This window comes from Cherax quadricarinatus, chromosome 26 (genome assembly GCF_038502225.1).
Source record: "Cherax quadricarinatus isolate ZL_2023a chromosome 26, ASM3850222v1, whole genome shotgun sequence".
NCBI classification, from domain to species: domain Eukaryota; kingdom Metazoa; phylum Arthropoda; class Malacostraca; order Decapoda; family Parastacidae; genus Cherax; species Cherax quadricarinatus.
The window spans coordinates 14,837,963-14,864,819 of NC_091317.1; the positions used below are offsets into that span (position 1 = coordinate 14,837,963).

A 26,857-nucleotide genomic window follows, 5' to 3' on the forward strand; every position below is an offset into this window, starting at 1 on the left:
TGTGGGTGATGAATGTTGCAGCGAGGAGAAGGCTGGAGGCAGTGGAGATGTCATGTCTGAGGGCAATGTGTGGTGTGAATATAATGCAGAGAATTCGTAGTTTGGAAGTTAGGAGGAGGTGCGGGATTACCAAAACTGTTGTCCAGAGGGCTGAGGAAGGGTTGTTGAGGTGGTTCGGACATGTAGAGAGAATGGAGCGAAACAGAATGACTTCAAGAGTGTATTAGTCTGTAGTGGAAGGAAGGCGGGGTAGGGGTCGGCCTAGGAAAGGTTGGAGGGAGGGGGTAAAGGAGGTTTTGTGTGCGAGGGGCTTGGACTTCCAGCAGGAATGCGTGAGCGTGTTTGATAGGAGTGAATGGAGACAAACGGTTTTTAATACTTGACGTGCTGTTGGAGTGTGAGCAAAGTAAAATTTATGAAGGGATTCAGGGAAACCGGCAGGCCGGACTTGAGTCCTGGAGATGGGAAGTACAGTGCCTGCACTCTGAAGGAGGGGTGTTAATGTTGCAGTTTAAAAACTGTAGTGTAAAGCACCCTTCTGGCAAGACAGTGATGGAGTGAATGATGGTGAAAGTTTTTCTTTTTCGGGCCACCCTGCCTTGGTGGGAATCGGCCAGTGTGATAATAAAAATAAAAAAAAATACTTGGTAATGGTATAAGCCATATCAGTAATTGAAGTAAACCTCTTAAAAACCCAGAAAACTGACCAAGGGGAGTGAGGGTTAGGGGAACTCTATCTTTCCTCAGAAAAATTTCCAAAAAAATCTCTTTCCATCACTTTCAGGCATATTTCAGGCTATTTCCTGTTTGAAATTGAGCAAAATCATCTTTGTCTTCTGTTATATCAACTGACACCAAGCAACAGCTAATAAAACCATGAAAAACACTCTGAGATGTTCCCCCATTCTTTTTTTTAATTCAAACACAAGATCAGAAGTTAAGGTAAGATTTTGTTCAGATTTTTTAAACTAGAGAGTTACACACCCAGGATAACCCTATAAAGTCAGTGTGTCGTTGGTGACTGTTATTTCTATTGGGTCCTTTAATCTTGTTCCCCCAGGATGTGGCTCACAACAGTTGACTAACATCCAGTACCTACTTCTAGGTGAACAGGAGTAGCAGGTGTAAGGAAACATGCCCAACATTTCTACCTATACCAGGGATTTAAATTATTATTATTTTTATTATTATTATTATTATTATTATTATTATTATTATTATTATTATTATTATTATTATTATTTTTATTATTATTAATTATAACTAATTGTTGCTTTACTACCACTGTTCTAATACAGTTGAGCTACAACGAAAATATTTATATTATAGGTATGAGGCTGTCTCCATAAAAGATGTACCTGAAGGCTTGACGAAGATGAAGCCAACTTCAAGGTAACAAAATTTTAGATAACAGGTGAAGATCAACAGCTTCTACCTGAGAAGATGCCGTCCTTATTTGCGTGCCTTGTGTGTGGTGGAAGAGGGGAGAGTGATGATATTCGAATGCTAGACTATTGTCATGCTTCTCTCACTGATGTTCCTTCTGATGTCTTTGCCTGTGAACGTACACTTGAAGAGCTATATCTTGATTCCAACCAGGTAAGTTTTCAAGCAAGTATAATAACAGGCAGTAAATTTGCTAGTTAATTAATTTTCAGTAACCTATAAGAATTTTTTTTCTAAGTTTTCTCCTGTTATAGTTAGTTTTTGTACTGTACTCCCTGAGTGTTCTACATTTGTGATTCTGTCTGATACAAGCATGTATGAAAATGAATTTCTTTAGAATCTATATAGTTTCTTTGAAAGTTTAGTTGTATATAGTAAGCATCAATCTGTTTGGTAGTCCACATTATTATTTAATCAGAGAAACTGCTACCTTACCTCACAGTGCCTGTATATCCTGTACACTGACTTGTTCAGCAAGTTCTGAGACTAATTATGTTTAAACATACCTAGTGCCTTGTGACTTTGCCTTTTCATAGAGTAGTCTATCATGTTTCTCTCCACTGTCAGTACTGTGATGCATGGCACATACACAATGAGGGCCTGGCACAATGGGCTTTTCTTGCAAAGTCAGATACCCAATCAGGGTCTGTTTTGCTGTGTTTCCTTGAGACTTTGAAAGCAGTTGGTTGATGGTTTGACTTTGTGGAACAAAGTATTGGTACTTCATGCCCTCATTGTGGAATGTCCAGTGTACCAAAGAAATGGCAACATTTTTCCACCACCTGCTAAACACTGGAAAATGATTATGCATTTCCAACTGAACTGGTGTTTTTTGAGATATTGCATATGTTCATATAATGCAATTCTTATTTGAAACCCTTGGCATTTGTATAATAAAATCATTCTCTGAATACATTTCTTTTACTTAAAATTATGCAGCAGAAATGTATATAATTGTAAGTCATTCTCTAACACTAGACTCTGGTTGGTGCACTCCCAGTTCCTGCACTTGTGGGTCTTCTCAGTGTGTTCTTTGTTTTTATTTTTATTTATTTTATAGATTCTCGTTAGTTATAATGGTACCACAATGCTTAGTAAGCACTGTGGTGCCATTATAGTATCAGATGATTATGGATAAGTGATTTTCCTAGACTTGGGCATTTTCCAGAACTAGTTAGTGGATAATTAACTGGGTTACTTAACCTATCACAGTAAGTAATTTGATCTATTCTTTTTGAAGAAAAAAATGGAGATTTTTGTAACTTAAAAATTTATTAGATGGTAGTTTTCTTTTAAGTGATTACTTCTGTGGCCATTTACAACAAAAATTACTGCGTAACTTTCAGATCTTAAATACTTCAACTTGTGTTTTGTCCGTTCAGGACCGTTATCAAGTTGCAAATAATACCAGGTCAGATCAATATTAGGGCTGATTATTAAATCAACATTTATACTTAACATACTTTCAAATTTGTTGGTTGTGAATTGTTCCAGCTATAGTCTTGTGACTTGTATTGGCTATATAGATAGAGATTGTTTATTTGAAACTAAGAAACAGGATAACTTGCAATTTGTACTATAATATGTGCATTTTCAAAATGAGTCTGTATTCATGTATTCATATTTCTTTCATAAATGTAAGCAGTTCTGAACTGCTGTTTACTTTTTTCAGCTAAGTGAGTTGCCACGACAGTTGTTTTACTGCCATGGTCTCCGGGTACTTGGTTTGAGTGACAACGAACTGTCATCTTTACCTCCAGCTGTGGCATCTCTTATCAACCTTACATCCTTAGATCTTAGCAAAAATGGTAATACAGTAAAATTAGTTGCTTAAATTACTTAATTTAATAAGTATGTATGGGGAATCAAATTCAAAATGGGAATTGACACAGTTACTTTTTGCTGATGATACTGTGCTTATGGGAGATTCTAAAGAAAAATTGCAAAGGTTAGTGGATGAGTTTGGGAATGTGTGTAAAGGTAGAAAGTTGAAAGTGAACATAGAAAAGAGTAAGGTGATGAGGGTGTCAAATGATTTAGATAAAGAAAAATTGGATATCAAATTGGGGAAGAGGAGTATGGAAGAAGTGAATGTTTTCAGATACTTGGGAGTTGACGTGTCGGCGGATGGATTTATGAAGGATGAGGTTAATCATAGAATTGATGAGGGAAAAAAGGTGAGTGGTGCGTTGAGGTATATGTGGAGTCAAAAAACGTTATCTATGGAGGCAAAGAAGGGAATGTATGAAAGTATAGTAGTACCAACACTCTTATATGGGTGTGAAGCTTGGGTGGTAAATGCAGCAGCGAGGAGACGGTTGGAGGCAGTGGAGATGTCCTGTCTAAGGGCAATGTGTGGTGTAAATATTATGCAGAAAATTCGGAGTGTGGAAATTAGGAGAAGGTGTGGAGTTAATAAAAGTATTAGTCAGAGGGCAGAAGAGGGGTTGTTGAGGTGGTTTGGTCATTTAGAGAGAATGGATCAAAGTAGAATGACATGGAAAGCATATAAATCTATAGGGGAAGGAAGGCGGGGTAGGGGTCGTCCTCGAAAGGGTTGGAGAGAGGGGGTAAAGGAGGTTTTGTGGGCAAGGGGCTTGGACTTCCAGCAAGCGTGCGTGAGCGTGTTAGATAGGAGTGAATGGAGACGAATGGTACTTGGGATCTGATGATCTGTTGGAGTGTGAGCAGGGTAATATTTAGTGAAGGGATTCAGGGAAACCGGTTATTTTCATATAGTCGGACTTGAGTCCTGGAAATGGGAAGTACAATGCCTGCACTTTAAAGGAGGGGTTTGGGATATTGGCAGTTTGGAGGGATATGTTGTGTATCTTTATATGTGTATGCTTCTAGACTGTTGTATTCTGAGCACCTCTGCAAAAACAGTGATAATGTGCGAGTGTGGTGAAAGTGTTGAATGATGATGAAAGTATTTTCTTTTTGGGGATTTTCTTTCTTTTTTTGGGTCACCCTGCCTCGGTGGGAGACGGCCGACTTGTTGAAAAAAAAAAAAAAAAATGTTGAGTTCATGCACTTGTTAAAAGAAAGAAACTGATTAATGTGATTTGTGATGCAAAAGATAGATATATTAGGAAATATAAAAATCTAGAAATCAGTAATTGCCGAGGCAATTCGTAGCCATCTTGAAAGGCATAAATTGATTAATGAATCTCAGCATGCTTTTACAAAGGAGTGTTCCTGTCTTGGGAATTTACTAACTTTTTTCACTAAGGTATTTGAGGAGGTAGATCATGATATTAAATATGATATTATGTATGTAGACTTCAGTAAGGCTTTCGATAGAGTTCCACATCAGAGGCTGTTGAGGAAACTTAAGACACATGGAATAGGAGGAGAAATTTCTTCCTGGGTAGAGGCATGGTTGACAAATAGGCAGCAGAGAGTTTGCATAAATAAGAAGAAATCAGAATGGGGGCACATCACAAGCGTTGTTCCACAGGGGTCAGTGTTGGGCTCTTTGTTGTTCACAATTTCCATAAACAACATAGATGAGGGAATAAATAATGACATAAGCAAATTCGCTGATGACACCAAATTAAGCCGTCCAATTCGTGATTTGAATAGACTGATGCAGTGGTCAGAGAAGTGGCAGATGCAATTTAATGTAGACAAATGCAGTTCTAAATGTTGGACAGGAAAATAACCATGCCACATATAAAATAAATACAATGGACCCTCAGATTTCGTAATTAATCCGTTCCAGAGAGAGTGACTTATAACACTTCTTATAACACTTCTGCTTTGTAAAAACCTCTCGTAAGCTACCTTTTTCTCTTTTATCACACCCTTTACTTCATCATTCCACCAATCACTCCTCTTTCCTCCTGCCCCCACCTTCCTATAACCACAAACTTCTGCCCCACATTCTAATACTGAATTTTTAAAACTATTCCAACCCTCTTCAACCCCCCCACTACTCATCTTTGCACTAGCCCACCTTTCTGCCAATAGTCGCTTATATCTCGCCCGAACTTCCTCCTCCCTTAGTTTATACACTTTCACCTCCCTCTTACTTGTTGTTGCCACCTTCCTCATTTCCCATCTACCTCTTACTCTAACTGTAGCTACAACTAAATAATGATCTGACATATCAGTTGCCCCTCTATAAACATGTACATCCTGGAGCCTACCCATCAACCTTTTATCCACCAATACATAATCTAATAAACTACTTTCATTACATGCTACATCATACCTTGTATATTTATTTATCCTCTTTTTCATAAAATATGTATTACTTATTACCAAATTTCTTTCTACACATAGCTCAATTAAAGGCTCCCCATTTACATTTACCCCTGGCACCCCAAATTTACCTACTACTCCCTCCATAACATTTTTACCCACTTTAGCATTGAAATCCCCAACCACCATTACTCTCACACTTGATTCAAAACTCCCCACGCATTCGGTCAACATTTCCCAGAATCTCTTTCTCTCCTCTACACTTCTTTCTTCTCCAGGTGCATACACGCTCACTATAACCCACTTTTCACATCCAATCTTTATTTTACTCCACATAATCCTTGAATTTATGCATTTGTAGTCCCTCTTTTCCTGCCATAGCTTATCCTTCAACATTATTGCTACTCCTTCTTTAGCTCTAACTCTATTTGAAACCCCTGACCTAATCCCATTTATTCCTCTCCATTGAAACTCTCCCACCCCCTTCAGCTTTGTTTCACTTAAAGCCAGGACATCCAGTTTCTTCTCATTCATAACATCCACAATCATCTCTTTCTTATCATTTGCACAACATCCACGCACATTCAGACTTCCCACTTTGACAATTTTCTTCTTCTTATTCTTTTTAGTAATCTTTACAGGAAAAGGGGTTACTAGCCCATTGTTCCCGGCATTTTAGTTGACTTTTACAACACGCATGGCTTACGGAGGAAAGATTCTTATTCCACTTCCCCATGGATATAAAAGGAAAAGTAATAAGACCAAGAACTATTAAGATAAAATCAAAGAAAACTCAGATGAGTGTGTATAAATAAACGTGTACATGTATGTGTAGTGTGACCTAAGTGTAAGTAGAAGTAGCAAGACGTACCTGTAATCTTGCATATTTATGAGACAGACAAAAGACACCAGCAATCCTACCATCATGCAAAACAATTATAGGCTTTCGTTTTACACTCACTTGGCAGGACGGTAGTACCTCCCTGGGTGGTTGCTGTCTACCAACCTACTACCTGGTATACTCAGTAAACTTATTCCTCTATAATTTTTACAGTCTCTTTTGTCCCCTTTCCCTTTATATAAAGGGACTATACATGCTCTCCGCCAATCCCTAGGTACCTTCCCCTCTTTCGTACGTTTATTAAACAAAAGAACCAACCACTCCAACACTATATCCCCCCCTGTTTTTAACATTTCTGTCATGATCCCATCAGTTCCAGCTGCTTTACCCCCTTTCATTTTACGTAATGCCTCACGTACCTCCCCCACACTTACATTCTGCTCTTCTTCACTCCTAAAAGATGGTATACCTCCCTGACCAGTGCATGAAATTACTGCCTCTGTTTCTTCCTTAACATTTAAAAGTTCCTCAAAATATTCTCGCCATCTACCTAATACCTCCATCTCCCCATCTACTAACTCCCCTACTCTGTTTTTAACTGACAAATCCATACTTTCCCTAGGCTTTCTTAACTTGTTTAACTCCAAAAATTTTTCTTATTTTCATTAAAATTTCTTGACAGTGCCTCTCCCACTCTATCATCTGCTCTCCTTTTGCACTCTCTCACCACTCTCTTTACCTTTCTTTTACTCTCCATATACTCTGCTCTTCTTATAACACTTCTGCTTTGTAAAAACCTCTCATAAGCTACCTTTTTCTCTTTTATCACACCCTTTACTTCATCATTCCACCAATCACTCCTCTTTCCTCCTGCCCCCACCCTCCTATAACCACAAACTTCTGCCCCACATTCTAATACTGCAAGGGGAAATAACCTGCTTGACTTAGTTATGGCAAACAATGAATCCCTTGTTAATAATTTAGAAATTTCAGAGGAACTGGGTGCTAGCGACCACAAATCAATTACATTTAGCATTGAATGGAAGTACGTTAGTAGCGATAACTCAGTAACAGTCCCAGATTTTCGCTTAGCAGATTACGATGGGCTTAGAGAACACTTATCATCTGTTGACTGGGGTAACGAAGAGATCTATCAATATGACAGTTTTCTGAACACTATACATGCTGCTCAAAGAGCGTTTATCCCATATAAAGAAATTAGATCAAATAGAAATGACCCAAAATGGATGAATAATAGGCTCAAATATCTACTAGGGCATAAGAAAGGAATTTATAGGCGTATCAAAAGAGGTGAGGGTCATCTTATGAATCAGTATATTGACATTAAGAGGGACATTAAAAAGGGGATAAGAAAAGCTAAAAGGGACTATGAAATTAAAGTTGCTAGGGATTCTAAAACTAACCCAAAAAGTTTTTTCCAGGTCTATAGAACAAAAGTTAGAGATAAGATAGGTCCCCTTAAAAATAACTATGGGCACCTTACTGACAAAGAGAATGAAATGTGCTTGATTTTAAATAATTATTTTCTCTCAGTTTTTACACAGGAAGACACTAACAATATTCCAGTAATTAATTTTTACAGTGGGCTAGAAGAAGATAAATTATGTAACATCACAGTCACTAGTGAGATGGTTGTGAGGCAGATAGACAGACTGAAGCAAAATAAGTCGCCAGGTCCTGATGAGGTTTTTTCAAGGGTTCTTAAGGAATGCAAAATGGAACTCTGTGAACCATTAACTAATATTTTTAATTTATCTCTTCAAACAGGTGTAGTGTCTGATATGTGGAAGATGGCTAATGTAACTCCTATTTTTAAAACAGGGGACAAGTCGTTACCGTCAAATTACCGCCCAATAAGCCTGACCTCAATTGTAGGCAAATTACTAGAGTCAATTATAGCTGAGATTATAAGAAGCCATCTCGATAAGCATAGCTTGATTAATGATACTCAGCATGGATTCACAAGAGGCCGGTCTTGTCTAACTAATTTATTAACTTTCTTCAGTAAAGCTTTTGAGGCTGTTGACCACAATAAAGAATTTGATATTATTTACTTAGATTTTAGTAAGGCTTTTGATAGAGTTCCGCACCATAGACTGTTAAAGAAAGTGGCAGCTCATGGCATTGGGGGAAAAGTGCTCTCGTGGATCGAGTCATGGCTCACTGACAGGAAGCAGAGAGTGTCCATAAATGGGGTTAAATCCGAGTGGGGATCTGTAACAAGTGGCGTTCCACAGGGATCAGTCTTGGGCCCGTTGTTGTTTATAATATATATCAATGATCTTGATGAGGGAATTACTAGTGATATGAGCAAATTCGCCGATGACACAAAGATAGGTAGGATAATTGATTCAAACGTAGATGTTAGGGAACTTCAGGAGGATTTAAACAAACTCTATTCTTGGTCAGAAAAGTGGCAGATGCAGTTCAATGTAGATAAATGCAAGGTTCTGAAGCTTGGGAGTGCCCATAACCCTAGTACTTATAAATTAAATGATGTAGAACTTAGCCATACAGATTGCGAAAAGGACTTGGGGGTTATGGTGAGCAGCAACCTTAAACCAAGACAGCAATGCCTAAGCGTACGTAATAAGGCAAATAGATTACTGGGATTTATATCAAGAAGTGTAAGCAACAGAAGTCCAGAGGTCATACTGCAGCTTTATACATCATTAGTAAGGCCTCACCTAGATTATGCAGCTCAGTTCTGGTCTCCGTATTACAAAATGGACATAAATTCGTTAGAAAACATTCAGCGTAGGATGACTAAATTAATACATAGCATCAGAAATCTTCCTTATGAAGAAAGATTGAAGACTCTTAAGTTACATTCACTTGTTAGACGAAGAATGAGGGGAGACCTGATCGAAGTGTATAAGTGGAAGATAGGTATTAATAAAGGGGATATTAATAAGGTCTTGAGGATGTCTCTCCAAGAGAGAACCCGCAGTAATGGATTTAAATTAGATAAGTTTAGATTTAGAAAGGACATAGGAAAGTATTGGTTTGGAAATAGGGTAGTTGATGAGTGGAACAGTCTACCTAGTTGGGTTATTGAGGCTGGGACTTTGGGTAGTTTCAAATCTAGGTTGGATAAGTACATGAGTGGGAGGGGTTGGATTTGAGTGGAACTTGCACATCAGAGCTTATTTCTTGGGTGGCATTGAAAATTGGGTTGGGCAAATGTTTTGTTAGTGGGATGAATTGTAAAGGACCTGCCTAGTATGGGCCAGCAGGCCTCCTGCAGTGTTCCTCCTTTCTTATGTTCTTATGTTCTTATTCCAACCCTCTTCAAGCCCCCCACTACTCATCTTTGCACTAGCCCACCTTTCTGCCAATAGTCGCTTATATCTCACCCGTTGTAAATGCCAGTTGTAAATGTATAAACAGAAAGGTGGATGGGGGGCTAGAACCGGTTAAATACTGGACCTGTTAATTCTGGGATCATAGTTTTTGCCAACTTCAACACACTGTAAAATCACATTTTTTTTGTTTTGTTTTGTTTTTCGTTTTTTTTTTCTTAAATTCTACTCATTTTGGTATTACTGTATTTCATTAATAAAAATACACTCTTTTGCTGTGTAAGATTTTTTTTTCTCTAACTTTTACCACATGCAAAAAATTCAGACAATTAAAATTACAGAAAAAGAATCATATTTTGACATCATTAAATTGTAAAATGTAAATATTGCTGGCACTGTTACCAATGAGTAAAAGTTTTTTCATAAAATCCTAAGTTTATATTAGAATCCACTCATTTTAGTCTTATCTGATTTAGAAATCTTTTTTTTTATCTCCCCTCCTCCCCCAGGAATTTTTATTTGGGGGCATGCCACTTTAAGGGCCAAAGAGAAATACCTCATTATTGCTAAAGGGCTCTTGATTCAAGGAATTGGAACTACCCATTTCTTCATACAGTCAACCTTCATAACTTCCCATTTCCCAGGTTCTGCATAATCCTTGTGAGTTTAGTGTTTTTAAGAATATTATAAAAGAGGTTTTTTGCTTGACCCTCCTTCCCTTTTCTTTGATGTCCTCTTTTCAACATTTCTGTTTCTCTTCCTCTACTATTCCTTTCATTCTTGTTCTGTAGTACAGAATGACCCATACAAGTTTAGCACTTTCTAGGCCTATCATATTAAAATGCAGTCTGATTGCCACCTGTAGAAAAACATCTTTGTACAAGACTGATGTGTATCCTTCTCCATTACTTCAGCAGTGTTGTGCAGCACAGTTTAGTTGAAGCAAAAAATTTATTTTATCAGAGATGTAAAATATAAAAATTATTTTTTGCTTATACATGTACATGTTAGTAGCCTTATTAACCCTTTGAGGGTTGAGACCTCCGATCCTTAACCCTTTCAGGGTCCGTCCCGTAGATCTACGGCTTTACGTTCAGGGTCCAAACCGTAGATCTACGCCATGAGCTCAGCTCACTCTGATAAACTGTGAGTGGTACATTTGGGCCTAGATATGAGAGAATACATCTATGTGGTATGTGTGCACCACATAAAACAGATCCTGCAGCACACTGTGTATAATGAGAGAAAAAAAATGAAATCATGATTTTTCAATTAAAACAGCAACTTTGCAGTGTTTTTTCGTATGTTTTTTATAGTTGTATTTGCGATTTCTTGGTCTCATTTGATAGAATGGAAGACATATTACAGAAATAGAGATGATTTTGATTGGTTTTAGCATTGGAAATGGCTTGAAACTGAGCTCAAAGTAGCGGAAATGTTAAATTTTTGCCGATATTCAAGAGTAAACAAACGACCTCACACGTCTAATACACGTCAGCTGGTGTGTCTAATATACATTCACAAATATGGTGATGATATTTATACACTTATTACAGTATTGCATAACAGTAAATCTTCTATTTTTTGGTGTGAATAAAAATTCATTATGTGAATAAAAAATCAAAATGGAATTTATTTGTAAAGCCTCAAAACATAACTAATGAACAGAGGAAATGTTAGTTTAGTGCCAGGAATGCCTACATTGTTCATTCTGGACCCTATTTTGAAATTGGAATATTTTGAACTTTGTGTTAAATTGGCCAAATTAACAATTTCCGATCACTTTATTTTGTAGTTGAAACAGTTGACTTGGCGATTTCTTGTGCTCAATCGATAGAATAGAAGAAATGCTAGTGAAATAGCTAAGAATTTGGTTGATTGGAATAATGTAATTGGCCTAAAATGGGAGTCAAAGTCGGCAAAATCGCCGATTCGTAAATATCGCTGACACATCAAAATTCGCGAGAGCATAATTTCGTCAATTTTCCACCAAATTTCGTACTTTTTGTTTTATTACCTTCACAGAAAGATTCTCTACGATTTCATAAGAAAAAATAACAAATTTTTTTTTTGAAAATTCTTGGACACTGGTGCGTGACTCCAGATTTGGGCCTTGGACCCTGAAAGGGTTAACTCACTCTCAGGTTCAAAAATTTAAAAAAAAAAAAAAATATATATTTTGTGAAATGATAGAGAATCTTTTCCCGGTGATAATGACACCAAAAGTATGAAAATTGATGGAAAACTAACGAAATTACGGTCTTGTGAAGTTAGCGATATCGGCGATACATTTACGCATCGGTGATTTTGCCCACTTTGTGCCCTACTTTCGGCCAATTCCATTCTTCCAGTTGGCTAAAATAATAGCTCTTTTGGTAGGACCCCATTTGTTCTATCGATTGAGTACAAGAAACCACCCATTTACTGATTTCATCCACCCAATAAAGTGGTCAAATTGGCAATTTGACTATTTTCAACCAAATTTCAAAAGATGCCAATTTCAAAATAGTCCAGAATAAACCAGACAGACATTCCTGGCACTAAAATAACACTTTCTCTGTTCTTTAGTCATGTCTCCAGGCCCTTCTTATATTACTCTTGCTTTCTATTTTGAATCTTTATTCTCACAAAAAATGGTGTAAATAATATCAGCGCATTTGTGAAAGAATATTAGATTCACCAGTTGATGTGTACATGTACTGGACGCGTGGCGTGATTTGTTTACTCTTGAACATCGGCAAAAATCAAACATTTCTGCTACTTTGAGCTCAGTTTCAAGGTACTTTTCATTGTGAAACCAATCAAAATCATCTGTTTCTGTAATATATCCATTATTCTGTCAAATGAGACCAAGAAAATGATAATACAACCATAAATACCATACAGAAATACACTGTAAATTCACTGTTTTAAACCAAAAACACATCTGATTTTTTTTCTCATTATGCACTGCGTGCTGCAGGATTATTTTTATACTGCGCACACTGACCATACAGACCCATTCTTTCATATGTAGGCTGACTATCTTTCTTCCGCCAGGTTTGAAGGTGCTAGAATTTTGGCGTATAAATATGGGACCGTATATGTATTTCTATCAAGCCATACATATACGGGACTGACCCTGAAAGGGTTAGGCATTAATATGTCTTCTTTGTGTTTGCAAAGTTTTGTGAGAGGTATCTTTGTCACTGTGGTCATTTGTTGCTTTCAAACATGTTACTGCACTTCCCTATTTATCTTTGTCCATTAAAATAGGTCCCTGCTCTAACCCTGTTAGAAATGTCTGGATAAATTTGAGCAAGCATGTGTGAGAGTGTTAGAGAGGAATGAATGGAGACGAATGGTTTTCGGGACCTAATGAGCTGTTGGAGTGTGAGCAGGGTAATATTTTGTGAAGGGATTCAGGGAACCTGGTTAGCCAAACTTGAGTCTTGAAAGTGGGAAATACAACGCCTGCACTTCAAAGGAGGGGTTTGTGATATTGGCGGTTTGGAGTGACATCTAAACTGTCGTATCTGAGCTTCTCTGCAAAGACAGTGATTATGTATGAATTGTGGTGAAAGCGTTGAATGAGAATGAAAGTTTTTCTTGCTTTTTGGGTAACCCTGCCTCTGTGGAAATTGGCAAATGTGTTAAAAAAATTCCCATGTGATTTAAGGTGTTTCTTGATACATATCTCTAATATTGAGAAATGACATCCTATTATTGTAGTTCATGTTTTTTTTGCAGCCATTTCCGACATTCCTGATAACATCAAGGGGTGCAAGCAGCTAAGTGTGGTGGATGCCAGCATCAATCCACTGTGCAGACTCCCTGAGGGATTTACACAGTTGCTCTCATTACAAGAACTTTACCTCAATGATACATTTTTGGTGGGTATTTAATATTTCTTAAAAGTTGTTTTTATTATTTGACATGCCTAAATCATTTTCTGTCTCATAAACACGCTAGATAACAGGGATATCTTGCTACTCCTACTTACACTTGGGTCACACTTCACAGACACGCACATGCATATATATATACATACATCTAGGTTTTTCTCCTTTTCCTAAATAGCTCTTGTTCTTCTTTATTTCTTCTATTGTCCATGGGGAAGTGGAAAAGAATCTTTCCTCCATAAGCCATGCGTGTCGTATGAGGCGACTAAAATGCCGGGAGCAATGGGCTAGTAACCCCTTCTCCTGTAGACATTTACTAAAAAAGAGAAGAAGAAAAACTTTATAAAACTGGGATGCTTGAATGTGCGTGGATGTAGTGCGGATGACAAGAAACAGATGATTGCTGATGTTATGAATGAAAAGAAGTTGGATGTCCTGGCCCTAAGCAAAACAAAGCTGAAGGGGGTAGGGGAGTTTCGGTGGGGGGAAATAAATGGGATTAAATCTGGAGTATCTGAGAGAGTTAGAGCAAAGGAAGGGGTAGCAGTAATATTGAAGGATCAGTTATGGAAGGAGAAAAGAGAATATGAATGTGTAAATTCAAGAATTATGTGGATTAAAGTAAAGGTTAGATGCGAAAAGTGGGTCATAATAAGCGTGTATGCACCTGGAGAAGAGAGGAATGTAGAGGAGAGAGAGAGATTTTGGGAGATGTTAAGTGAATGTATAGGAGCTTTTAAACCAAGTGAGAGAGTAATTGTGGTAGGGGACCTGAATGCTAAAGTAGGAGAAACTTTTAGAGAGGGTGTGGTAGGTAAGTTTGGGGTGCCAGGTGTAAATGATAATGGGAGCCCTTTGATTGAACTTTGTATAGAAAGGGGTTTAATTATAGGTAATACATATTTTAAGAAAAAGAGGATAAATAAGTATACAAGATATGATGTAGGGCGAAATGACAGTAGTTTATTGGATTATGTATTGGTAGATAAAAGACTGTTGAGTAGACTTCAGGATGTACATGTTTATAGAGGGGCCACAGATATATCAGATCACTTTCTAGTTGTAGCTACACTGAGAGTAAAAGGTAGATGGGATACAAGGAGAATAGAAGCATCAGGGAAGAGAGAGGTGAAGGTTTATAAACTAAAAGAGGAGGCAGTTAGGGTAAGATATAAACAGCTATTGGAGGATAGATGGGCTAATGAGAGCATAGGCAATGGGGTCGAAGAGGTATGGGGTAGGTTTAAAAATGTAGTGTTAGAGTGTTCAGCAGAAGTTTGCGGTTATAGGAAAGTGGGTGCGGGAGGGAAGAGGAGCGATTGGTGGAATGATGATGTAAGGAGAGTAGTAAGGGAGAAAAAGTTAGCATATGAGAAGTTTTTACAAAGTAGAAGTGATGCAAGGAGGGAAGAGTATATGGAGAAAAAGAGAGAGGTTAAGAGAGTGGTGAAGCAATGTAAAAAGAGAGCAAATGAGAGAGTGGGTGAGATGTTATCAACAAATTTTGTTGAAAATAAGAAAAAGTTTTGGAGTGAGATTAACAAGTTAAGGAAGCCAAGAGAACAAATGGATTTGTCAGTTAAAAATAGGAGAGGAGAGTTATTAAATGGAGAGTTAGAGGCATTGGGAAGATGGAGGGAATATTTTGAGGAATTGTTAAATGTTGATGAAGATAGGGAAGCTGTGATTTCATGTATAGGGCAAGGAGGAATAACATCTTGTAGGAGTGAGGAAGAGCCAGTTGTGAGTGTGGGGAAAGTTCGTGAGGCAGTAGGTAAAATGAAAGGGGGTAAGGCAGCCGGGATTGATGGGATAAAGATAGAAATGTTAAAAGCAGGTGGGGATATAGTTTTGGAGTGGTTGGTGCAATTATTTAATAAATGTATGGAAGAGGGTAAGGTACCTAGGGATTGGCAGAGAGCATGCATAGTTCCTTTGTATAAAGGCAAAGGGGACAAAAGAGAGTGCAAAAATTATAGGGGGATAAGTCTGTTGAGTATACCTGGTAAAGTGTATGGTAGAGTTATAATTGAAAGAATTAAGAGTAAGATGGAGAATAGGATAGCAGATGAACAAGGAGGCTTTAGGAAAGGTAGGGGATGTGTGGACCAGGTGTTTACAGTGAAACATATAAGTGAACAGTATTTAGATAAGGCTAAAGAGGTCTTTGTGGCATTTATGGATTTGGAAAAGGCATATGACAGGGTGGATAGGGGGGCAATGTGGCAGATGTTGCAGGTGTATGGTGTAGGAGGTAGGTTACTGAAAGCAGTGAAGAGTTTTTACGAGGATAGTGAGGCTCAAGTTAGAGTATGTAGGAAAGAGGGAAATTATTTCCCAGTAAAAGTAGGCCTTAGACAAGGATGTGTGATGTCACCGTGGTTGTTTAATATATTTATAGATGGGGTTGTAAGAGAAGTAAATGCGAGGGTCTTGGCAAGAGGTGTGGAGTTAAAAGATAAAGAATCACACATAAAGTGGGAGTTGTCACAGTTGCTCTTTGCTGATGACACTGTGCTCTTGGGAGATTCTGAAGAGAAGTTGCAGAGATTGGTGGATGAATTTGGTAGGGTGGGCAAAAGAAGAAAATTAAAAGTGAATACAGGAAAGAGTAAGATAATGAGGATAACAAAAAGATTAGGTGATGAAAGATTGGATATCAGATTGGAGGGAGAGAGTATGGAGGAGGTGAATGTATTCAGATATTTGGGAGTGGACGTGTCAGCGGATGGGTCTATGAAAGATGAGGTGAATCATAGAATTGATGAGGGGAAAAGGATGAGTGGTGCACTTTGGAGTCTGTGGAGACAAAGAACTTTGTCCTTGGAGGCAAAGAGGGGAATGTATGAGAGTATAGTTTTACCAACGCTCGTATATGGGTGTGAAGCATGGGTGATGAATGTTGCAGCGAGGAGAAGGCTGGAGGCAGTGGAGATGTCATGTCTGAGGGCAATGTGTGGTGTGAATATAATGCAGAGAATTCTTAGTTTGGAAGTTAGGAGGAGGTGCGGGATTACCAAAACTGTTGTCCAGAGGGCTGAGGAAGGGTTGTTGAGGTGGTTCGGACATGTAGAGAGAATGGAGCGAAACAGAGTGACTTCAAGAGTGTATCAATCATTAGTGGAAGGAAGGCGGGGTAGGGGTCGGCCTAGGAAAGGTTGGAGGGAGGGGGTAAAGGAGGTTTTGTGTGCGAGGGGCTTGGACTTCCAGCAGGCATGCGTGAGCGTGTTTGATAGGAGTGAATGGAGACAAATGGTTTTTCATACTTGACGTGCTGTTGGAGTGTGAGCAAAGTAACATTTATGAAGGGGTTCAGGGAAACCGGCAGGCCGGACTTGAGTCCTGGAGATGGGAAGTACAGTGCCTGCACTCTGAAGGAGGGGTGTTAATGTTGCAGTTTAAAAACTGTAGTGTAAAGCACCCTTCTGGCAAGACAGTGATGGAGTGAATGATGGTGAAAGTTTTTCTTTTTCGGGCCACCCTGCCTTGGTGGGAATCGGCCAGTGTGATAATAAAAGAATAATAAAAAATCATTTGTTTTAATGTTATAAATCCTGAACAAGGTGTTAATATATAATTAAAGTTTTTTTAATACAGTACCTAAAAAAAAAACAAGAATTTTATTCTGGTTGTCAAATAAGGTGGATGGCATTATAAATAAAATTGTTTTATTTACAATTTCCTTATGTAGGGCTATAGTTGTTGATACTATTTGGGCATATAAATAAGATTCAAATTTTCTACAAGCAGCATTTTGTGAACAGTCATTAAATGTGAAATTAGTAATAAACTTATTTCAGGAATACCTTCCTGCAAACTTTGGTCGGCTGTCACGATTAAGGATTCTGGAGCTTCGTGAGAATCAACTTAACACTCTGCCAAAATCCATCGCACGCCTTACTAGCCTTCAGCGCCTTGATATTGGACAAAATGACTTTTCAGAATTGGTAAGTTTGATTAACAAGGAGCACTACTTGTTTTAAATGCTTATTCCAGTACTTATTTATGGTAGTGAAGCCAGGTGACATGCAGCACAGACTGAGAATGAGAGCAGTAGAAATGAATTTACATGGGATTATAGTAATAAAAGAAAATAATAATGATGTCAGTAGACTTCTAGAAAAGCAGTGATTAAATGAATGATGGTGAGTGTTTTTTTCTTTGAGTCACCCTTCCTTGACAGGACACTTCCTTTGTGTTAAAAAAAGTGTTAAGAAAAATATAACTAATACTTTGAGCGATAAGGCTTATTAATAATACAACTGGTTAAGAAAAATGACGTAAGTGTAATGTTAGCCAGTAACTTATGGAAATGAAGACATATGTACAATTCATGGTACTAACCCTTTCACTGTCGGTCCCGTAATATTATGGCTTTTAAGCCATTGTCAGTCTGTAATACTACGCCTTCCAGTCTTGGGGGAGAAGATAGTCCTATATATGAGGTATTTGTGGTTGTACAGTGGAACCCCAAGTTTCGTCTGCCCTGAGTATCATACACTTCAAGTTTAGAACCGTTTTTTGGCTAAATTTTGTCCCAAGTTTCACACTGTGCCCCATGTTTTTCGTCCCGCATACCAGAACTGTCTTCCTGCCCGCGCCTGCTCACCTCCCCATGCAGCTGTCATGCGTCAATCTGGCTTTGTTCCTCCTCGAGTAAACATTACGCTGTTTGTAGTCTTAATGGTCTTAATATAAGGTTCAAGGTGAATAGTAAGGTAGGTATGTATCAAAGTGTGGTAGGTATGTAACCCCCATCTGGCTACCCCACTCACATTATATACTAGGCATTTAAAGTGCCCTACAGCAATGAAATGCATATACAGTACACTCATTGCTTACTTTAAAATATTTGTAGTCTTTATGTAGAGCGATAAGTAAGTAAACAAGATGAGTACATAAGAGTGTAGAAGGTTTGCTGAGTTTTGTAAACAAACCAGTTGTTGTTGTTAGCAGTCTGGACATGAGTGGTTTATGTTCACTTTGTCAAGCTGACTGGAAAAACATCTCATGTTATTATTTTGTTATTATCATCATTATTAATATGGCATCTTCAAGACTAATAACACACTCTTAGTGATTTTAATTTGTTCCTGTACACCAGCGCAGGTGCAAGTTGTGGAGTTTAAAGCAGTTAAGTTCAGTGACAAAGTGTAGCAATTAAGCGATAGAAAAAAAACGAAACGAAATAAACTCTTGACAGCAATTGCCGCTCTGCCTATCTTCTGCAAGGTATGTTAATGGTGTATGTACACCACTTCATATGTTCATTATGGTTTTCTTATGAAAGAAGTGATCTAATGCAGTTTGCCTTGCAAACTCTGTTTTCTCTTATACTAACACGTCTGAAGGAGGAACCACTGTCCTTCCCCACCGCCACATACGTAATGACATACACATATTTTATTCATTCTTGAGTGTATATCAGGTTTTTGTGTTATTTATATTGTTTATTATGTTATATTAGATGAATTGTGATAGATAAATAAGCCGTAGAGTTGATAATAGCGTCGTATTGAAGTACTGTTTTGACATGCCTTCTGACAGCAGGAATGGATTAATTGGATTTACAGTGGTTCTTCGTTTTTCGTAATTAATCCGTTCCTGGAAGTGTGACTATTATCGAAATTGATGATTTTTTGAATCCATTTTCCCCATAAGAAATAATGTAAATCCAATTAATTCGTTCCAGACACCCAGAAGTATCAAAAACATTTTTTTTTTTACCTTAAAGATAGATTTACATGCACAAAAGAATGAGCATTCAACATGACAGCTACCTTTATTGAAGGCTGTTGTTAATTAATGGAAGACAGGGAGGAGGAGAAAGGGAAGAGAGGTTATTGTTTGGAAAGGGAATCCCCCTCCATAAGGACTCTAGGTCACTTCAGGGGTCACTTCCCTAGCTTAACCCTTTGACTGTTTCAGGCCCCTCTCTGAAACTGTCATTCTATGTCGCTCAATTTTTGAAAAAAAAATATTTTTTCTTATGAAATGATAGAGAATCTTTTCCCGATGGTAATGACACGAAAAGTTCGAAATTTGGTCGAAAACTCATGGAATTATGCTCCCGCGAAGTTAGCAGTCTTGGCGACATATGCGTATCGGCGATTTTGCCGACTTTGAGCCCTATTTTCAGCCAATTCCATTGTTCCAGTTGACCAAACTCATAGCTATTTCTTTAGAACTCCATTTTATCTATCAGCTGAGTACAAGAAACCTCCCATTTACTAATTTGGACTACCCAATATGGTGGTCAGAAATTGGCAATTTGGCCAATTTCACGCAAAATAAAAAAGATGCCAATTTCAAAATAGGGTCCAGAATAAACAAGGTAGACATTCGTGGCACTAAAATAACATATGCTCTGTTCATTAGTCACATCTCTAGGCCCCTCTTATATTATTATTGCTTTCTATTTTGATTTTTTATTCATATAAAAAAATACAAAATTTACTGTTATGCAGACGACTGCATTATTGTAAAAATGGTATAAATAATATCAGTGCACTAGTGAAAGAATATTAGACTCCCCAGTTGACGTGTATTGGATGTGTGGTGTGATTTATTTACTCTTGAACATTGGTAAAAATCGAACATTTCCGCTACTTTGAGCTCAGTTTCAAGGTCGTTTTCATCGTAAAAGTAATGAAAATCATCTCTATTTCTGTAATATGTTTTCCATTTTATCACCTAAGACCATGAAAACGCGAATACAACGATAAATACTATACGAAAATACACCTCAAAGTCGGCGTTTTATTCCAAAAAAACGATCAGAGTTTTTTTTTTCTCATTACGCAATGTGTGCTGCAGGATTTTTTTTATGTGGTGCACACTGACCACACAGACCCATTCTCTCACATGTGGGCCTACCAGCTTTCTCCCACTTGATTTGAAGCCGCTAGAATTATTGAGTATATTATTATTTTATTATCACACTGGCCGATTCCCACCAAGGCAGGGTGGCCCGAAAAAGAAAAACTTTCACCATCATTCACTCCATCACTGTCTTGCCAGAAGGGTGCTTTACACTACAGTTTTTAAACTGCAACATTAACACCCCTCCTTCAGAGTGCAGGCACTGTACTTCCCATCTCCAGGACTCAAGTCCGGCCTGCCGGTTTCCCTGAATCCCTTCATAAATGTTACTTTGCTCACACTCCAACAGCACGTCAAGTATTAAAAACCATTTGTCTCCATTCACTCCTATCAAACACGCTCATGCATGCCTGCTGGAAGTCCAAGCCCCTCGCACACAAAACCTCCTTTACCCCCTCCCTCCAACCTTTCCTAGGCCGACCCCTACCCCGCCTTCCTTCCACTACAGACTGATACACTCTTGAAGTCATTCTGTTTCGCTCCATTCTCTCTACATGTCCGAACCACCTCAACAACCCTTCCTCAGCCCTCTGGACAACAGTTTTGGTAATCCCGCACCTCCTCCTAACTTCCAAACTACGAATTCTCTGCATTATATTCACACCACACATTGCTCTCAGACATGACATCTCCACTGCCTCCAGCCTTCTCCTCACTGCAACATTCATCACCCACGCTTCACACCCATATAAGAGCGTTGGTAAAACTATACTCTCATACATTCCCCTCTTTGCCTCCAAGGACAAAGTTCTTTGTCTCCACAGACTCCTAAGTGCACCACTCACTCTTTTTCCCTCATCAATTCTATGATTCACCTCATCTTTCATAGACCCATCCGCTGACACGTCCACTCCCAAATATCTGAATACGTTCACCTCCTCCATACTCTCTCCCTCCAATCTGATATTCAATCTTTCATCACCTAATCTTTTTGTTATCCTCATAACCTTACTCTTTCCTGTATTTACCTTTAATTTTCTTCTCCTGCACACCCTACCAAATTCATCCACCAATCTCTGCAACTTCTCTTCAGAATCTCCCAAGAGCACAGTGTCATCAGCAAAGAGCAGCTGTGACAACTCCCACTTTGTGTGTGATTCTTTATCTTTTAACTCCACGCCTCTTGCCAAGACCCTCGCATTTACTTCTCTTACAACCCCATCTATAAATATATTAAACAACCACGGTGACATCACACATCCTTGTCTAAGGCCTACTTTTACTGGGAAAAAATTTCCCTCTTTCCTACATACTCTAACTTGAGCCTCACTATCCTCGTAAAAACTCTTCACTGCTTTCAGTAACCTACCTCCTACACCATACACTTGCAACATCTGCCACATTGCCCCCCTATCCACCCTGTCATACGCCTTTTCCAAATCCATAAATGCCACAAAGACCTCTTTAGCCTTATCTAAATACTGTTCACTTATATGTTTCACTGTAAACACCTGGTCCACACACCCCCTACCTTTCCTAAAGCCTCCTTGTTCATCTGCTATCCTATTCTCCGTCTTACTCTTAATTCTTTCAATTATAACTCTACCATACACTTTACCAGGTACACTCAACAGACTTATCCCCCTATAATTTTTGCACTCTCTTTTATCCCCTTTGCCTTTATACAAAGGAACTATGCATGCTCTCTGCCAATCCCTAGGTACCTTACCCTCTTCCATACATTTATTAAATAATTGCACCAACCACTCCAAAACTAAATCCCCACCTGCTTTTAACATTTCTGTCTTTATCCCATCAATCCCGGCTGCCTTACCCCCTTTCATTTTACCTACTGCCTCACGAACTTCCCCCACACTCACAACTGGCTCTTCCTCACTCCTACAAGATGTTATTCCTCCTTGCCCTATACACGAAATCACAGCTTCCCTATCTTCATCAACATTTAACAATTCCTCAAAATATTCCCTCCATCTTCCCAATACCTCTAACTCTCCATTTAATAACTCTCCTCTCCTATTTTTAACTGACAAATCCATTTGTTCTCTAGGCTTTCTTAACTTGTTAATCTCACTCCAAAACTTTTTCTTATTTTCAACAAAATTTGTTGATAACATCTCACCCACTCTCTCATTTGCTCTCTTTTTACATTGCTTCACCACTCTCTTAACCTCTCTCTTTTTCTCCATATACTCTTCCCTCCTTGCATCACTTCTACTTTGTAAAAACTTCTCATATGCTAACTTTTTCTCCCTTACTACTCTCTTTACATCATCATTCCACCAATCGCTCCTCTTCCCTCCTGCACCCACTTTCCTGTAACCACAAACTTCTGCTGAACACTCTACCACTACATTTTTAATCCTATCCCATACCTCTTCGACCCCATTGCCTATGCTCTCATTAGCCCATCTATCCTCCAATAGCTGTTTATATCTTACCCTAACTGCCTCCTCTTTTAGTTTATAAACCTTCACCTCTCTCTTCCCTGATGCTTCTATTCTCCTTGTATCCCATCTACCTTTTACTCTCAGTGTAGCTACAACTAGAAAGTGATCTGATATATCTGTGGCCCCTCTATAAACATGTACATCCTGAAGTCTACTCAACAGTCTTTTATCTACCAATACATAATCCAACAAACTACTGTCATTTCGCCCTACATCATATCTTGTATACTTATTTATCCTCTTTTTCTTAAAATATGTATTACCTATAACTAAACCCCTTTCTATACAAAGTTCAATCAAAGGGCTCCCATTATCATTTACACCTGGCACTCCAAACTTACCTACCACACCCTCTCTAAAAGTTTCTCCTACTTTAGCATTCAGGTCCCCTACCACAATTACTCTCTCACTTGGTTCAAAGGCTCCTATACATTCACTTAACATCTCCCAAAATCTCTCTCTCTCCTCTGCATTCCTCTCTTCTCCAGGTGCATACACGCTTATTATGACCCACTTCTCGCATCCAACCTTTACTTTAATCCACATAATTCTTGAATTTACACATTCATATTCTCTTTTCTCCTTCCATAACTGATCATTTAACATTACTGCTACCCCTTCCTTTGCTCTAACTCTCTCAGATACTCCAGATTTAATCCCATTTATTTCCCCTCACTGAAACTCTCCTACCCCCTTCAGCTTTGTTTCGCTTAGAGCCAGGACATCCAACTTCTTTTCATTCATAACATCAGCAATCATCTGTTTCTTGTCATCCGCACTACATCCACGCACATTTAAGCATCCCAGTTTTATAAAGTTTTTCTTCTTCTCTTTTTTAGTAAATGTATACAGGAGAAGGGGTTACTAGCCCATTGCTCCCGGCATTTTAGTCGCCTCATACGACACGCATGGCTTACGGAGGAAAGATTCTTTTCCACTTCCCCATGGACAATAGAAGAAATAAAAAAGAACAAGAGCTATTTAGAAAAAGGAGAAAAACCTAGATGTATGTATATATATATATATGCATGTGTGTGTCTGTGAAGTGTGACCAAAGTGTAAGTAGGAGTAGCAAGATATCCCTGTTATCTAGCGTGTTTATGAGACAGAAAAAGAAACCAGCAATCCTACCATCATGCAAAACAGTTACAGGTTTTTGTTTCACAGTCATCTGGCAGGACGGTAGTACTTCCCTGGGTGGTTGCTGTCTACCAACCTACTACCTACTATTGAGTATATATACGTCAGAAACATTGGCTCGTAAGACGTATTTATACGTCGAAAACAGTCAAAGGGTTAAATATAGATTTACATGCAGAAAAGAATGCCAAATAAATGTAAAGCAATAATAAAATGTGTAAATGAACATTTATTAACATTTACCTTTTATTGAAGACTTGTTGGTGTATGGCAGAGGGAGGGGAGGCGAGTTTATTGTTGGAGAATGACACTAATATCAACTCTACGGCTTATTTATCTGTCACAATTCAGCTAATATGACATAATAAACAATATTAATAACATAGAAACATGGAATATACTCTAGAATGAATAAAATGAGTCATTATGTATGTCACGAGAGGTGTTGTGTTGTGTTGTTGTTGGGTATATAAGGGCCACTTCTGAGAGTAAGCCGTCCATAATGGTGATGAAGCAGCGGCTGAGGCGGCGGTGTTTTCTGTAGCCCTATATAACTCCAACAACATTGGAGGAGTTGGTATAATTGCTGAATCACTGAAGAAGGCACCTTCTACCACATCACAACCACTACCACCCTCTACCACCATCACTACCACCTTCTACCACAATCACAACTGCTACCAACATCACTACCACTGTCTACCACTATCACAACTGCTAGCACCCTCTACTACCATCACTATCACCATCTACCATAATCACAACTGCTAGCACCCTCTACCACTATCACAACTGCTAGCACCCTCTACCACTATCGCAACTGCTAGCACCCTCTACCACCATCACTACCACCCTCTACCACTATCACAGCTGCTTCCACCACCACCTTCGTATATTTCTACAAACTTTTTCTTAAATTATATGTGTTTCTCACATTCTTTACCGAAGGACTGGCACTAGAAGCTTTCTTTGGAGCCATTGTGATTTATTTAGCAGTTGCAAGCACTAAAACGAATGGAATATTATGAAATGTATCGTGCGAACTTGTGGGATCATCCTCACTCACTGATAAACAATGGCACACTGGCTGGGAATGGAGTGTGAGGTGGCTCGGGGCTGTGTGTACGCGTCCCAGACAAACGACTATTTGCGAGTTAAACAATGATTCGTGAGCCAGTGTTTTGACGAAAATAACGTTACGATTTTCAAAAATTATGACTATTGAGCCTTACGATTATCGAGGGACCACTGTACATTATTTCTTATGGGAAATATTGCTTCGACTTGAGGACTTTATTGGATGGTTGAAATAGGTAAATAAGTAGTTACTTGTACTCAGTTGATAGAACAAAAGGAGTGCTAGCAAAATAGTTATGAATATAGTCAACTGGAACAATGGAATTGGCCTAAAATAGGGCTGAAAATGGGCGAAATCGCTGATGTGTAAATATCGCCGTGACCACAGGCTTTGCGAAAGTGTAATTCCGTAAGTTTTCCATCAAATTTTGTGCTTTATTTTATTTTATTACCTTTGGAAAAAGATTCACTTATCATTTTGCTAGATTTTTTTTTTTTTTTAAATTCTTTGAGAGCAAGTTTGAGAGCAGAGGTCTAGACAATTAAAGTGTTAATTGAGGAAACATTTTGCCATAATTAGCTTCTTCAGTCCTAGATAATTTTATAAACATTCATTTCACTCGGATATTGAAAAACGTTTGGTTAAAATTCGCGCTAGTGAATCAACTTTGAAGACAAATTGAATATAAAGAAAGCATATACAGTGGAACGTCGGTTGTCAAACTTAATTTGTTCCAGATGTTGGTTCTACAACCAAAATGGTTAACAACCAAACCAATTTTTCCCATAAAGAATAATGTAAATAAAATCTGTGCCAGACCAAAAATGACAGTTTAATAATTTGTTAATAATAATGTACTAACTACTACATAAAACAATGTATAAAATTATACAGCACAGGGAAACTGTAAAAATGAATACTAAATGAAAACTTAACTCAAATACTGTACAGTAAATGAAAATTTAACTGCCTCTTATATATTTTGTCAACACTGGCAGCTTCCCCATGAATAGCCACACTATGAATGCCACCTTTTTTTTTCTTAAAATTATCAAACCAACCCTTACTAGCTTTGAAGGATTACATTTCAGCACTTGTTCTGAGTTTTTTTTTTTTTTTTTTCCCAGGTCATCATGCAACCGCCTCGCTTTTTCACAAATAATGGCCTCTGACACAGTATTGTGCTAATGGTAGACATTGATTTACCAAACGGTTTTGCTGTGTCAATCACACACAGCCTATTTTCTTCATACTTTCTAATAACTTCCTTTTCAAACTCAATTGTGCTTTTTACAACTTTTCTTTTTGCTTATATTTCTTTATCCTTCTTTGGACCCACAATGGTTTATCTCACAATAAAAAAAATTGCTCCAAAACTGCAAAATAACAATAAAAATTCACAAAATGCACAGCAAGAGCTCAAGAGATGTTTACAGCATGTGCATTTGTCGCTATACTGACTGAGACCCATGCTGTGGACTCTGGTGATCCGAGCGTTGTCGGTCAGCAACCGAGACCATGTACGAAAACCAAATCGATCAATTGGCTCAAAAACCAATTTGTTCAACAACTAGTCCGTTTGACAACAGAGGTTCCATTGTATATTATAAATTCTTAGGCTTTCTGTTTCACTTAACATTACCATTAATTGA

General features: G+C 38.2%; 1 protein-coding gene across 6 annotated transcripts in view; it reads left to right on the plus strand.

Moving 5' to 3' along the window:
- The window catches only part of LOC128691696 (erbin), a 159,659-nt gene that overhangs the window by 2,192 nt on the left and 130,610 nt on the right, over positions 1-26,857 (plus strand). For all 6 annotated transcript variants that reach the window (XR_011392437.1, XM_070088807.1, XM_070088811.1 and 3 more), the window contains exons 2-5: positions 1,330-1,599; positions 3,119-3,254; positions 13,546-13,688; positions 17,498-17,644. Coding sequence is in view for 5 of the 6 variants with exons in the window: in XM_070088807.1 (XP_069944908.1) it covers positions 1,444-1,599; positions 3,119-3,254; positions 13,546-13,688; positions 17,498-17,644 (582 nt within the window). In the remaining variant the exon portion in view is untranslated. The remainder of the gene's footprint in view (positions 1-1,329; positions 1,600-3,118; positions 3,255-13,545; positions 13,689-17,497; positions 17,645-26,857) is intronic.